General features: G+C 39.9%; 1 protein-coding gene across 2 annotated transcripts in view; it reads left to right on the forward strand.

Moving 5' to 3' along the window:
- Positions 1 to 15,716, forward strand: part of LOC148846140 (alpha amino-terminal protein methyltransferase) — a 43,756-nt gene that overhangs the window by 7,270 nt on the left and 20,770 nt on the right. For both annotated transcript variants that reach the window (XM_088953781.1, XM_088953782.1), the window contains exon 4: positions 13,947 to 14,066. In XM_088953781.1, the coding sequence (XP_088809907.1) occupies positions 13,947 to 14,066 (120 nt within the window). The remainder of the gene's footprint in view (positions 1 to 13,946; positions 14,067 to 15,716) is intronic.

The following is a 15,716-nucleotide window of genomic DNA, read 5'->3' on the forward strand; positions in this document are numbered from 1 at the left end:
ACACCCATCTGTGTTTCCAGTTTTAGTCCACCTTGTAAGAGAGCCATTGTCTCGGCCTTAACCGAGTTGCCAATTCCAATTGGCTTAGAGAATAAGGCCACAACTGCACCTAGATGGTTTCTGAAAGCTCCCCCTATACCTGCCCTCCCCGGATTACCAAAGGAACTCCCATCAAAATTTAATTTCAATTTGTTTGGCCTTGGAGGTTTCCATTCCATTATCACACTACTTCTTTGTGTGCATCTGTTTGTACCACTTCAGACCATTTCCATAATAAGTCATTTGTGGAAACATCTCTAAACAATTCCAAAATTTTAGCCCAATGTGCAGATCTGATCCTTATGGATTCAATCAGTTCCTCCATTGACCTATTCTTTTCTTGGAAGATTCTTTTGTTTCTCTCCTCCCAAATGATACCAAGGCTGCTCTTGTGATTTTCCATAGAGATCTTCCCCTTTTCTTCTGTTTCCTTAAGAAACTAGAGTTAAATAGGCTAGCCACATCCTGAGGGGGTACCCATCTGCAACCAAAAAGAGAGCTGCAGCCCAAATACAAGTTACAAACAAATAAGAAAGTAGTAAATGAGGAAGGGTTTCACCACTGGCCTTGCAATGGAGACACACATGAGAGAGACAATTATTTGGCCTTCTTTTCTGTAGCACATCACAAGTATTTAACTTCTCGAGGAAACTTTCCCAACAAAGAGCCTGCACATAGGAGGGATTGGTTTGCACCAAATTTATATCGTTGGGAGAGATGTAAATCCGTCCTCAAAAATAGGTGTAAACTTGAAAAATTAGAAAGAAAAAGGAGGAAGAAAAGTAAGAGCAGCAAAACAAGAGAAGAAGATGGAGAAAAGAGGAAGAAAAAGAAAGGTTCGAATAATCCTTCCCTCCCTTCTCTAATTCTTTTTACTAAAAATTAATGTTAAAATAATTACAAGTATGCCCTTAACTGGGCGGCCAGCTAGGCAGTAACATAAAGAGATTAAACAAAAAGAAATAACAGACCCATTAAGAGAGGCCCATTAGCTAACAGGAAAATAGAAAAAATATTACAAGAGAAGATACTAGGACCCATTCGGTCCAGTCTCTTTACACTCTCCCTCAAGCTGAGCATAGATGTCAATCATGCCCAACTTGCTTATATAGTGTGTCATTTTCCCTCTCGGAACTCCCTTGGTCAAGATATCAGCCAAGTTCTTCTGATGTGATGAATGGAAAACAAACTTCTCTTGAGGAAACTCTTTCCCTTATAAAATGTCTATCAACCTCAATGTGCTTAGTTCTGTCATGTTGAACAGGATTATGTGCAATATTGATAGCTGCTTGGTTGTCACAGTAGAGCATCATTGGCTTCTCATAGTCAACCCCCAATTCTTCTAAAAGGGATCGTAGCCATAGTAATTTTGACACACCATGTGCCATTGTCCTGTATTCTACTTCAGTTGAGGATCTAGCAACTACAAACTGTTTCTTACTTCTTCATGAAACAATGTTCCCAGCGACCAGAGCACAATAACCCGAGGCGGATCTCCTATCATCAATACATCCTACCGAATCAGCATCAGTGAAAGCTTCTAGCTTCATGTGTCCATATTTGGAAAATAGAATACCTTTCCCTGGAGTACCTTTTAAGTAACACAAAACCCTTTCTGCAACAGCTAAATGAGCATCTCTGGGAGAATGCATAAATTGACTAATAACACTTACTGCATAGGAAATGTCCTACCGAGTCATGCAAGGATATAACAACTTCCCAAGTAGTCTCTGAAACACTCCCTTATTAGATAGAAGTTCACCATTTGTAGCAGAAAGCTTATGATTGGGATCAATAGGAGTGGAGATTGGTTTAGCTCCAAGTTTACCAGTCTCAGCAAGGAGGTCAAGGACATATTTACGCTGAGAAATGAAGATACCATCCTTAGATCTAGCAACTTCAATGCCCAAAAAATACCGAAGATCTCCCAAATCTTTGATCTCAAATTCAGAGTTAAGAAATCTTTTGATTTTACTGACCTCTTGGGTGTCATTATCTGTGATCACAATATCATCAACATAAACTATCAAAAAGGTCACCAGAGAGCCATTTCTCTTCAAGGACAGAGCATGATCAGATTGAGTTTATGTGTAACCAAAGGAGACAAGAGCAGCCCTGAACCTCTCAAACCAAGCCTGAGGAGACTATTTGAGACCATAAATAGATTTCTGCAGTTTACACACCTTACCTTGCATTTCCTTCCCTTGCACCCTTGGAGGCAAAGACATATAGACCTCTTCATGTAGGTCTCCATTTAAGAAGGCATTTTTAACATCAAACTAGTGTAGGGGCCAATCAAAAGTAGCAGTTAGAGATAACAAAACCCGGACTGAGGTCATCTTAGCTATAGGAGCAATTGTCTCAAGATAATCAATACCAGACATCTGAGTGTAGCCTTTAACAACCAGCCTAGCCTTAAACCTCTCAATAGATCCATTAGAGTGATATTTAATGGTACACACCCATTTACAACCCATTGGTTCCTTCCCTTCAAGCAAATCGACAATATCTTAGGTATGGTTCTTATGCAAAGCATCCAGTTCAGCCACCATAGCATCCCTCCATTCAGGTTTAGATAAAGCTTCCGGTACGGACCTGGGTATCACATGGGAAGAAACAGAAGCAAGAAAAGAGTAGTGGGAAGGAGATAGAAGGCTATAAGACACGTGTTTGGAGATATAATGGGCTGTACACTTCCGCTTGCCCTTGCGGAGAGCAATATGAATGTTAAGGTTTGGAAAAGATGTAGATGGGTCAGAGGAAGGCTGACCTGTTACCTCAGTAATGATGGGAGGAGCAAGAGGCTCTTCTGTAGGGGTGGAAACAATTTTCCCATGTCTGGATCTGTGCCTTTCGTACCACCTTTAGAGAACAGGATGAGGAGGAATTATAGGAGAATGAGGTGGAGGAGGAACAGGAATATTGGAGGTAGGTCCAGTGGGAGAAGTGGACATCTCATGAGAGGACTCAAGAGGAATGGGAAGAGGAACAACTGGAGACATAGCAAAGGGTTCTTCAGATTTCTCCCCCTTAGGAGAAATACTAAAGAAAGGAATTGACTCAGCAAATGTGACATCCCGAGATACAAAGTGGGTGCCACTAACTGGATCAAAACAACAATATCCCTTATGTGTGGAGGTATATCCCAGAAAAACACATTTACGAGCCTTAGGTTCAAATTTGTGCCTTTGATGGATGTGAACATGCACATAGCAAGTGCACCCAAAAACACGGAGAGGACTAGAAAAAAGATCCTCATCCAGGAAGAGAAGGCTAATGGGGGTTTTGAAGTTAAGAATTCGGGAGGGCATACGATTGATCAAAAAGGTAGCAGTAAGAACAATATCTCCCCAAAATTTTATAGGAACATGGGATGCAAATAGGAGGGATCTGGCAACTTCAACCACATGTCGGTTCTTCCTTTCCGCCACTCCATTTTGTTGTGGAGTGTAGGAACAAGAACTTTGATGAATAACCCCAAAAGTTTCAAGATAGGCGGAGAGGGTTTTCTCAAAATACACCTTAGCATTATCAGAACAAAATATTTTGATCTGAGTGTTAAGCTGGGTGAGGACGAAGTCATGAAATTTTTGCACAATTGTTGGTACTTCATCTCTGGATTTCATGACATAAATCCAAGTGTAACGAGAGTAGTCATCAATAAAAAGGATAAAGTACCTGTAACCCCTCATGGTTGGCAATTGACATGGCCCCCACACATCCGAGTGAACAATATGAAAAGGAGAGAGAGAGATCTTTTATTGCTTACTGAATAAGATTGTCTACAATGTTTTGCTAGTTCACACGACTCACAATGAAGACTCGATAAAGACACTCCCTTAAAACATATATGGAAACAAATGACTCAAAGCAGAAAAAGACAAATGACCAAATCGAAAGGGACATAACATGACTTTGTCAATAGACTCTAACAGGACTGACTCTAAGGCAATTCCATGAGGTGGTCCAAGAGCTCTATCCGGTGTGTCCAACAAGTATATTCTGTTCGCCTCATGGCCACTCCCAATCATCCTCTGAGATTGCAGGTCCTGAAAAACACAATGAGTGGGAAAAAAGGTTATGCTACAATTCATGGATTTAGTTAAGGTGCTAACAGATAAAAGGTTTGTATTAAGTTTAGGGACATGAAGGACAGAGGATAAATAAAGGGTGTCAGAGGTCTTTATATCCCCTTTACTAGAAATGGGAGCAAGAGACCCATCAACAAGGGATATTTTCTCTTTACCAGAGAGAAGGTGGTATGAGCAGAAGAGATTAGATAGGCTGGTCATATGGTTTGATGCACCAGAATCAATAATCCAAGGGATTTTATGATTACCTGAAACTGAAGCATGATTTGCAGGAGCACGAATACCTGAGTGAGCAAATGCTGCTGCTGATGATGTGTTGCCGGAAGAGTGAGATGAAGAAACAATAGCCTCCAAGTGATTTAGCAGCCTCCCATACTTTTCAAAATCTGCCTTCATTGCTGCCAATTGCTCAATGGTTGATTTTTCTTCACTCTCCTTATTTCCTTTTTCAGGTACTGTAGCAACATTAGATGTCTTAGGCTTTCCTGTCTGATTGCCCTTCTTAGAACTATTGTTATTCTTAAACCTGTTGGTAGAAGCTCAGGATGAAGCTTCCAGCAAGTGTCCTTTGTATGCCTCGGTTTCTTGCAATATTCACATATCTGCTCCTTTTTCTCAATAGGACCCTTTGGCTTTATTCTAGCATGTGCAAAGTGTTCTGTAGGTGGATTCTGTAACTGAACCTGTCGCCTACTCTCTTCACTGCTTATCATAGCGTATGCCTGAGAAAGAGTAACCTCATATTTGGCCAGGATATTTTGCCTAATGATGTCAAACTCAGGGTTGAGTCCATTAAGAAATTCAAACACTCTATTTCTCTCCACCAGCTTCCTATACATTTCAGCATCATTCTTACTCTCCCATACAACTGTCTCCATAACATCAATTTCTTGCCATAGGGATTTTAGTATAGAATAGTAGATTGCTATACTCTTCTCCCTCTGTCTTAAGTTTTTCACGTCACTTTTCAACTTGTAGACTCTGGCTACATTCAACTTCTGTGAATAGGTTTCAATAACACTGTTCCATATCTCTTTGGCCAAGGACATCCAGAGATAATGCTGACTTTATGAGGTTGCATAGAATTGACCAACCATCCAATGACTATATAGTTCTCCTACATCCATTTCTCAAATTCAGGGTGTGTCTCTTCGAGTTTCACTTTATTACCTATGAGATACCCAAGTTTTCCTCTACTATAGACATAAATTCTTATAGACTGTGCCCAAGCAAGATTACACCACTTTCTTTGGCACGCTGTTGTTGTCAAGAATGTCCATCGCACCACACCAGCAGGCATATTCAGCCTTTCGTGCATGTCTGTCTTCATAACCAACAAAAAACTCTTTTTCTCATCTCCTCTTCTTTGGTCATTACACCAATACATACATCACGTGCGTTATCCACATCGAATGCATATGGGCGCTATTCAAAGAAATCTGTAGTACGTATAAATGTCTCTATCGCCGCCATGGTGAATTTCTTTCTTATCCACACTGCAGTTTATTCAGCGCTTTCCGTGACAAGGTAAGAACTTATCTTTTTTTTTGAAGATAAATAAAAAAAATTTATTGCTAAAAGGGAAAAACATTACAACATAACTAGGTGACAAGATGTCACCCCTCTTGAGTACATCAATAAAAGCCACAAAACAAAGAACAACTTGCAGAAATAATACACAACTCAGTACACCTCTCAAGAATTCAGCTCCAAAGTCTCTTTTCCGCAGTCCTTGAAACTCTGGAAGCAGTGGCACCCAGCCAATAACTGTTGAACTAATAACAGCTACCAACTCTTCCATTCTTTTTTCTTTCCCCTCAGCACCTTCTGTTTCTTTCCTTCCATATTTCCCAGCATACAGCAAAAGGAATACATGTCCATAGGATCTTAACTTTGATTCCACCTTGAATTCTTGGCCAGCTGCTGAAAATCTCAGTTGGATCAGCCAAAGTACTCCTGCTCACCTTGTACTTAACTTGCCTTTCCCCTTCCTCTTCTGGACCTGCAATCCTGACAGTGAAGGGCACCACAACGTGTGGGATCACGAAATCCAACGAAGATCTCTCATAGAACTGTATGAAAAATAAAAGGCATGAAAATCTAACAATTCACCCTCTTCACGTTAGGGTCCAATATCTGATGGATGGTTGCATTGGACTGATCATAGAGGTACCCTAAAAACATGGACAAATATTTAAGCTTGTACCCGACCACCATTAGAACCGCCATTAGTAGCAGGGTCTCCCTCACACCGAAGTCAGGCTTTCCATCTAATAGAAAATGACATAGGAAATACAAGATGAAGGCCACTAAATGTTTCTGTCCCCCATCATTCCTAATACAAGTTTCTCCCTTCTCTATGCTGTACCAAAATTTAGACCATTTGTTGAAGGGAAGCTTTCCCCGCTCACCTGTATTGGTGAAAGAAAGACGGAATGCGCTGATCGCCCCTTGCATCTCCTCGAATACTGGAACTAACTCTTGGGGTTGACACCCTACATTAGCCAATTGCAATGGAGTGAAAGTCCCCCTTGGAGTTCAGTGCAAGGAGTGAAGGAACATCTTCCAAGGAGATACCAAAATCCCCAAAATCCCTAAGAAAAGTGTGGGTCCTTGGACTCAAATGAGCAAAGAGGGGCTCCGTGTATTCCAGCCCCCTTCTATTGGCCATCCACCTAAAGCAATCCATGGCAACCAACAAACCAATGGATTACAAAAACTTATAGAAAATAGGGCTGCTCAAAACCCAATCGGCCCAATTAGTATACTCAGTGATTTAAAAGGCATGCCTAACCGCACAGACGAGGCGCATTTCAGGGTATGCGCCTCGCCTAGGTCCTAGGCGCAGCCCTTTCAAAAGGCGTCTGCCTTTTGAAAATTTAGCGCTTTTTTGCTTTTTTTGCTCGCTCACCGAAGCTCCAAGAGACCCCAATTTGTTAATGTTGTTCATTCATTCATCCTAATAAAATGTCTTCTTAAAAAGCAATTAAAACTATAAAATCATTATTTTTTTTGTGTGAAAACTAAGAATTTAAGACCTAACGTGGACTTGTTTGGGCTTGCCTTGAGGGTAATGGCTCAAAGGTGGCTCGTAGAATCAGGAATGTCATATGTTTTACATTACATTAGCTATGTGAAGTATTGCAATTGAGTGAAAAAAGAGATTAGAGGTTTTACATGCTTGAAAATGTTTTATATGTTTGATTTTATTTTTAAATTCTCATTTGAAAATGCTTTACATCCTATGTTTATGTATTTTAATTTTAGATAATAGATTTTTTAAACATTACTTTAAAATTTTAGTTTATATTTTTTTATTAATATTATGTTTTATATATATTTTTTATTTTTTGGCTTTTTTTGAATTTTCTGACATTTTTTTTTATTTTTAACTTTTTTTTTTAAATTTTTGTGCCTTGCTTCAAAAAGGCGCGCGCCTCGCCTTGTGCCTTGCGCCTCAAGCGCAAATTGACCTTTGTGCCTGGTGCTTTTAAAACACCAAGTATACTCTTCATCGTCAAACTCACAACATTGGATTCCTTACCAAATACATCAAAGCAGAGAAAAGAGTCACATGATATGATATCGTACTTGCCATTCTCTCCTAGTGAAACCAGCACAGGAGGGTGAAACCCTCACCCCATCTCCTTGTTCTCTAAGGCCATGGATTTGGGACACTCTAGACAGGGCTAGTCTATTGGTGAAAAGAGGATTTCAGATGTTCCAAACAAAATGAGTTTAAAGTTTGCAAGGGAACTTTATGAGCTAAGGCTCATGATAAAAGGGTTCTTATGGCACGATGTTGAGCCTTGTTCAGGGGAGCAAAAAGAAAGAAGTGGTTGAGGGAGAGGAGGAAGGAGAAAGTGAAGCTGGTTCTATAGAGTTTAGACAAGAGGGTGGAAAGTTGAACATATGAACAAAGGAAGAAGAAGATGATGAGATGGGGGTGGAGAAGGGATGAAATTAAGGAGAAGGAAAATCAAGAGATTCATTTCAGAGTTAAAGCTGTACAAACATAGGTGGTGGGGAAAGGTGGAGGGGATTTGAATGAGTGGGGCCCACTTGGTAGCGACAGTTTGAACTAAGCCAACATGGACTTTCAGTCAAATTGACTGAAAATTTGGAGGGACAAGGGCTTTATTTGTAAAATACCAGTAAAATTTGGAGAAAGTGAAGCTGGTTCTATAGAGTTTAGAGAAGAGGGTGGAAAGTTGAACATATGAACAAAGGAAGAAGAAGATGATGAGATGGGGGTGGAGAAGGGATGAAATTAGGGAGAAGGAAAATCAAGAATTCATTTCAGAGTTAAAGCTGTACAGACATAGGTGGTGGGGAAAGGTGGAGGGGATTTGAATGAGTGGGGCCCACTTGGTAGAGAGCAGGAAAAAGGGGTTGGAAAGGATTGCTAGACTTGATAGGGTGGAAGAAGAAGAGTGGCTGATGAGGGAGGACCAACTGGAAAGGGATGGATTGAAAGGAGAGATGAAAAGGATTATTTTAAGAGAAGAAATAAGCTAGAGGCAGAAATCAAGGGCTATTTGGCTAAAAGAAGGGGACAAAATTCAGCATATTTCCATGCTTTTGCGAGTGCTAGGAGGAGAAACCTCATTACAAGAATTCAGGTGGGGGAGAATTTGGTGGATACTTGGGATGAGATACAAAGGAAGGTTGAGGAATGTTACAAGGGTCTGTATAGAGAGAAGTTCTAGAGTTGGGTGGGCCTAGGACATTGGAGCCTAGGAAACTAGTTAGTTTTTCTGCAAATTAGTTGGAGAGGGAGATTGAGATCGAGGAAATAAGGGAAGCCTTGAAGAAGATAGATGGGAATAAAGCCCCAGGGCTGGATGGGTTTAATTTCAATCTTATTAAGGCTGGTTGGAGCTTTCTGGAAGAAGGCTTTCCAAAGATGATTAAAGAATTCTGTGGTTTGAAAGATCTTGATAGGAGAAATAATATTACTTTTAATTTCTACCCACCAAAGACAGGTACTTTGTGTTCCAGCTCTCTAACCTCTTCTCCACACTCGCAATTATTGGTCTGCAAATCCCAGTTTTAGAGGCTTTAGACCCCACTGGCAAATCCAAATAAAGGAAAGCAAGCTCCCCAGTTTAGCATTCAAACTCGACAACAAATTGATCCAGATCCTCCCTTCCTACCTCCCCCATCCTAATTATCATGCTCTTAGATAAATTAACTTTCAACACTTTGAACATTCAAAGTTAGCCAAAATGGACCTTAGATTTAACACTTGTTCCACTAAAGCATTCGGAAAGATGAGAGTGTCATCAGCATACTGGAGATGAGAAATGCAAGGTCCCTCTAAGCCCATTTTGAAGCCTTCAATCCAACCCAACTAAGTAGCCTTAACCAAAAGCAAATTCAGCACTTCCATAACTAGAACAAACAACAATGAGGAAACTGGGTCCCCCTGCCAAAATCCCCTAGAGGCCTGAAAGAACTCCAATGAGACTCCATTAATCAGCAAAGAGAAGGAAACAGATGAAACACAGGCATACATCCAGCCCCTCCGCCTCTCCCTGAACCTCATTATGCTTTGCAACTCTTCCAGGAAACCCCATTCCACATGGTCATAAGCTTTCACAATATCAATTTTGCACATCTACTCTGGTCTCCCACTCCTTAGCCTAGAGCCAATACATTCACCAGCCACCAATACCCCATCCAAAATCTGCCTGCCTTCCACAGAGCCTATTTGAGTTTCTTCCACCACCTCACATAGTTTTCAAGGCGCCAAGGCGAGTCTAGGCGACTGGGGGGCGCCTTGTCGCCTAGTCACCTAGGCAGGCACCTAGGCGTTGCCTAGGCGATGGATTTTTTATGTTAAAAATATAGATCCTAGGTTAGTTCCCTAGGTACCATAACCATATTTTTGTAATAATTATTCATGATTTTCATAAGAAAAGTATAAATTTCATATTAAAGTATAGAAAATCAACATATTAGAATATATGGAAGAGGAAAATGTGCTGATTTGATAAAATTTTAAGTTCTTCCTTACTTATTGGTTCAGGTTTTAAGTCTTTGAGGGTTCAATACAGCATTTAGCAATGTTTGTGTTGATTAAACCCTAATAAATAAGAAAATAATAAAAAGAAATTAGTATATAAACACACAAAATGATTATTTTAGTTTAATAGTGTTAATTATAATCTCAAAAAGAATGAATAAGGTAGTATTTTATAGTAGGAAGTAGAAAACTGCTAGGCGATTAGGCGAGGCGAGCCTCAAAGGGCGCCTTGTTGCCTAGGCGTCGCCTTGACAACTATGCCTCCCCATGAATTACACCTCTCAACCTCCTGGATAACACCTTGGCCAAGAGCTTGTAAGGGCTGCAAATTAGACTTATTGGCCTGAACCCATTTAACTTCACTGCTCCATCTTTCTTCTGAATCAAAGTAATAGAACTTATATTTGAATCACTTTTTAAACATTCTTGAGGATAAAGAGACACAAAATGCAAACCCGGTTGCAATGTGAATTTACCATCACCAAGAAATCAGTATACTATTTGAAAAGTAATTGAAACTGAAATAAAAACATGCTAAGGGTTGCTAGTGGACTGACAGATGAATGATGTGGACGCGTATTGGGAGCAGCAGCAGCAATGATCGGTGTTCTCATCCTATCCAATTCGGCAGCAATAGTCTTATCCATTCGGCAGATTAGATTAGACTATCTTGTTATTCTTATCTTATCTTATTAAGTTAGTAGATTAGATTATCTTATCTTATTAGATTAGGATTAAGAGAGACTTATCTTATCTTATCTTATCTTATCAGTCTTATCTTATGAAGATAGAGCTGGAGGTCTCCCTATTCAGCAAGGAGTCTCCCTAAGAGCAGGACTCCTGTAATCTCCTATTTAAGAAGCCGCTATTATTGAATGAAGGCATCGAAAATTTCAGTCAAGAAAGAGAGCAAGGAGAGTTAGGTGATCTCTTGGACAAATCACCATTAGGGCGCCAAGATAGGTTCATCAAGAGCAGGGAGGAACAAGGGAAAACAGGAGGTTTTCCCCGTGGACCGACCCGTGACGAGATCCTATTCTCGGGCCCATAACAATTTGGTATCAGAGCAAGGCGTCATGGGTGATCTGGAGCAGTTGTCGTCCAGGGTCCATGAACTCGAGCATCGGCTCGTGGAGACCAGCTCAGAAGTACAGGAAATCAATGACGAAGTCAGGGAGCTATGGCGTCTGATGGAGTTATTCCTTTCTAGCAAGGAGAGGAACACAGAGGGGGCGGCAGCCATTAGTGGCCACCGACCGGATTTGTCGGAGTCTTCCGGCGAGCAGCAGATCGTCAACCAAGGGGCCGCGGTCATTCCCAAGTACAACAGGTTGGAATTTCCGTCGTACAACGGCAACGGAGATCCCTTGGGTTGGCTGTACCGGTGCAGGCAGTTTTTTTGCAATCAACGGACAGACGACCGAGACAAGGTAAGCCTAGCCGCCTTTCACCTAACGGAGGAAGCGCAACTCTGGTTCTATCGATTGAAACAGGAAGAACCCGGGCTTAGTTGGACCCAGTTGAAATCCTACTGCCTTCTTAGGTTTGGGCCCCCACTGACAAGCAACCCCTTAGGTAAACTGATCAACCTCAAACAGACGTGAACGGTGGTTGAATACCAGCGCCAATTCCAGACCCTCCTTGCTAGAGCAGCTTCGGTACGACCGGACCAGCAGGTAGATATGTTCACCACAGGGTTAGTAGAACCCTTGAGGGTGGATGTGGAGATGCAACACCCCCCCAACCTGGTCATAGCCATGAATATAGCTCGCACTTTCGAATGCAAGCTACAACTCAACCGCGGAACCGTCAGTATGGGGCGGCCTCCATCAGCATGGACATCCCTGGAACCACTCGGAATGGCTTTATATTCAGCAGCCAGCCAAGAACGGAAGCCACAGACGAGCAACAATTCCAGATCAGCATCTAGTATGGGGATCAGCGTCGTTGCACCCCCTATTAAGCACTTGTCCAGGGCTGAGATGGCGGAACGCAGGGCGAGGGGACAATGTTTTAATTGTGATGAACTCTACTCAGCAGGGCACAAGTGCAAGAGACTTTTCTCTCTTGGTAGAACAAGAGGAAGATGAGGATGAACCCTCTTCATTGGAACTCGATCTAGGAGGGCAAAGTCATTCCACCTATCCGGGATTCCTTTGACTATGTTTCAAGACACCCATCCTGAATTCGAGCTTGAGGACAAGCTCGTAGTCCAGGAGGGGAGTAATGATGTGGATGCGTATTGGGAACAGCAGCAACAATGATCCGGTGTTCTCATCCTATCCAATTCGGCAGCAACAGTCTTATCCATTCGGCAGATTAGATTAGACTATCTTGTTATTCTCATCTTATCTTATTAAGTTAGTAGATTAGATTATCTTATCTTATTAGATTAGGATTAAGAGAGACTTATCTTATCTTATCTTATTAGATTAGGATTAAGAGAGACTTATTTTATCTTATCAGTCTTATCTTATGAAGATAGAGTTGGAGGTCTCCCTATTCAGCAAGGAGTCTCCCTAAGAGCAGGACTCTTGTAATTTCCTATTTAAGGAGCCACTATTATTGAATGAAGGCATCGAAAATTTCAGTCAAGAAAGAGAGCAAGGAGAGTTAGGTAATCTCTTGGACAAATCACCATTAGGGCGCCAAGATAGGTTCATCAAGAGCAGCGAGGAACAAGGGAAAACAGGAGGTTTTCCCCATGGACCGACCCATGACGAGATCCTATTCTCGGGCCCATAACAATGAATTAGCAAATCAAGGGGAAGTAAGGGATCAGTTAAATTGGGGCCAAGCTGGATAGGAGCTAATGTATTTTCTTTGTATGGAGGTTTGCTGAGGCACCTTCTATTTGGGTTTTCAGCTTTGCTGTATTCACATTTTATTTCTGATTAATAAAACCAGTACTGTTATTCATGAGAAAAAGTAGTAAGCATAAAAATAAATTTATTAAATGCATTGATTTGTTAAAAATATTAAGTATGTTAATAAGTAGAACATTGGAAAGAGTGTTGTTTGAAATAAACTGAGCATATTAGCAAAAGGCTTCCACTTATTGTGAAGGAAAAATCAGATACATAAGGAGAGAGCTTCCATGTCTTACCTTTCCATTGGATCAGAAGTTTGCTACATTGGCAATTAAATATTGTTGTTGGACTACAATGATCACTTATTGTGTTTTTATTTTTCAATGTTGAGATATTGGGCTGGATAGCTTCTCTAGCTGTCCCTTTCTTTATTCTTTATTTTATTCGTTGTGGGCTTTAGTTATTATGGGCCTCAGGCCCCTTTTGTTATTTTTATTTCTTTGTTTCTCTCATTCTTATTAACAGCCACCCTACTAGGTGCATTGATGTAATGTCCACTTTATTTTATGATAGATTGAATAAAAGAGAGAAAGTGGCTGGGAGAAAGCTACGATCTCTTCTTCCAAAACCTTCTTTTCTTCTTCTCTCTTCTTCATTGGTGTTTTAGATCTGTTTTCTACTGTTTTTACCTTGATTAAACATACTGTTTTACAGCATTAACTGTCAACTGTCAATAAATTTTATCCCAAAAATAATGATAAAGAAATTAAAAAAAGGCATTGAGGTGATCTTTGGCTTTCTAGGAAAACTAAAGAATACATTATTATTTTTATCAAGTTAAATGCCTTATCATCTCAAATAACACTTAAAATTCTAATGATCCTCTCGACCTGCTATGTTTCTCCACACAATATAAAATAAATTGTCACTGTTTACATTTTGTCTGCTTTATTGTTAATTTGCAATGTCTGGAATCAGGTTGATCTTGTTGAGCCAGTATCACATTTTCTGGAGGCTGCCCGTGAAAGCTTGGTTCCTGAGAACAGTACAATTTCAGATATGCACAAGGCAGTAAATTTTTATCTACTTCCACTTCAGGTAAACACTATGCAAGTTCAATCATGCTCCCCCTTCCCAAAGGCAGTCATGGACACCCTAAAAGAAGTGCCATGAGCACACATGCAGGAAGCGAATATGTAATTAATATAAGATGATTACCGAGAATTCCTCGATGTTTTACAAAATGCAGCATTATTTTATCTGTCATAAAACTGACTGATGGTGCCCAATATTTTAAATCCCAGCATAGAGGTTGAACTGCTTTTCTCTCCGGTCAATGGGTCAGCAATTCAACCATTTGGGTCAAGAGGTCAATTCGTGATATCATTATTATAAAATTTTCAAAAATTTGAAAAGATCAATAATCCATTGAACTGGTCAGATGGGTTAGCAGTCAATTGTCTGGGTCAATGGTTCATTGACTGAGTCAATAGCTTTTTTTAAATAGCAAATTAGAGGATGACAAAAACTGGGTCTTGTGAACCATTTCGACCCCAAAAATGGTCTGAATTTTTTTTTTTTTTTTTGAGAAAGAAATGATCTCAATGTTCAATCCTCACTCTGCTTACTATATCAGAAGATAGCAGAACAGGAGAGAAAGATGGGTGCACAGCAAGGGTTTGAGAAGAAAATCCTAGCTGCCAATTGGTAGAAAAGAGTAGTCTCCCAGTTGGTCAGCAGGTATTTATACTTATATATGATTTAAGGACAAAATTACAAGAGTAACCCTGTTTAGTAAAGAGTACATAGACTGACTAAACCACCCCTACTTAAGTTAAAACATTAAAAGACTCGAATAACCCTGTTCCACACAACTGAAATAAAAGAATCAAACAAATGAATAAGGTAGAAACAAGACAAAACACAAACTAATAGAAAGACATGGCCAATCACAATTAAAATGAAAAGTAACTACATTAAGTGGTTTCACCTTGAATATCAACGTTTACAAATTAAATAGAAACAGAAAAAGAAAATCAAAATCCACCTTTACAAAGATAAAGTGATCCTGAATAAAGCTATTCAAATTCCAGATTAGTGTTCTTGGATGCATATGATGCATACACCTTGATGTGTGCATTGAGATGAGATTTCCTCAAAATGTTACAAAGTGCAGCATGTACTTAAGTTGTGCCTAATGAATGCTTTGTAGCTCAAAGCATATATGAAGAATACACATCAGAGATGCTCCAACCCTGAAATATACACACTGCCAATACTGCCCTTCTTTATGAAAGATATGAAAATGAAAAGAAAAAGAAATTGAATGTAACGAGACATACACACACACAGAGAATTATCAGAAAAATGAGACACAGATTTTTACTATTTTCATCTTTTGTAAAAGGGTGTTGAACAGAGAGGGGAGAGTGATTCAGTGATAACAATGGAGAAAAGGAAAGGAAACTAAGAAATTATATACCTTTTCTTTTCTCCTTTTCATCTTTTGTAATTATATTCCTTTAATTTTATTAGTACTAGGATCTTACTTTTTCAAAAAAGTATTAGCACTTGGATAGATGATTACATATTGCTCTACTGATGCTTGTCATAATTACATATTAATTCTTTGGGACTGTAAAATTGCATCTTTGCCCCTAGAACCATACAAAAACTAATTAAACATGAATTGTGAATAAAGTTTATCTATTCATTCACATTTAAGGGATGGTATCCAAAAGATGCTAA

This window comes from Nelumbo lutea, chromosome 7 (assembly GCF_056320005.1).
Source record: "Nelumbo lutea isolate HS-2025 chromosome 7, American lotus-T2T, whole genome shotgun sequence".
In the NCBI taxonomy this organism is placed as follows: domain Eukaryota; kingdom Viridiplantae; phylum Streptophyta; class Magnoliopsida; order Proteales; family Nelumbonaceae; genus Nelumbo; species Nelumbo lutea.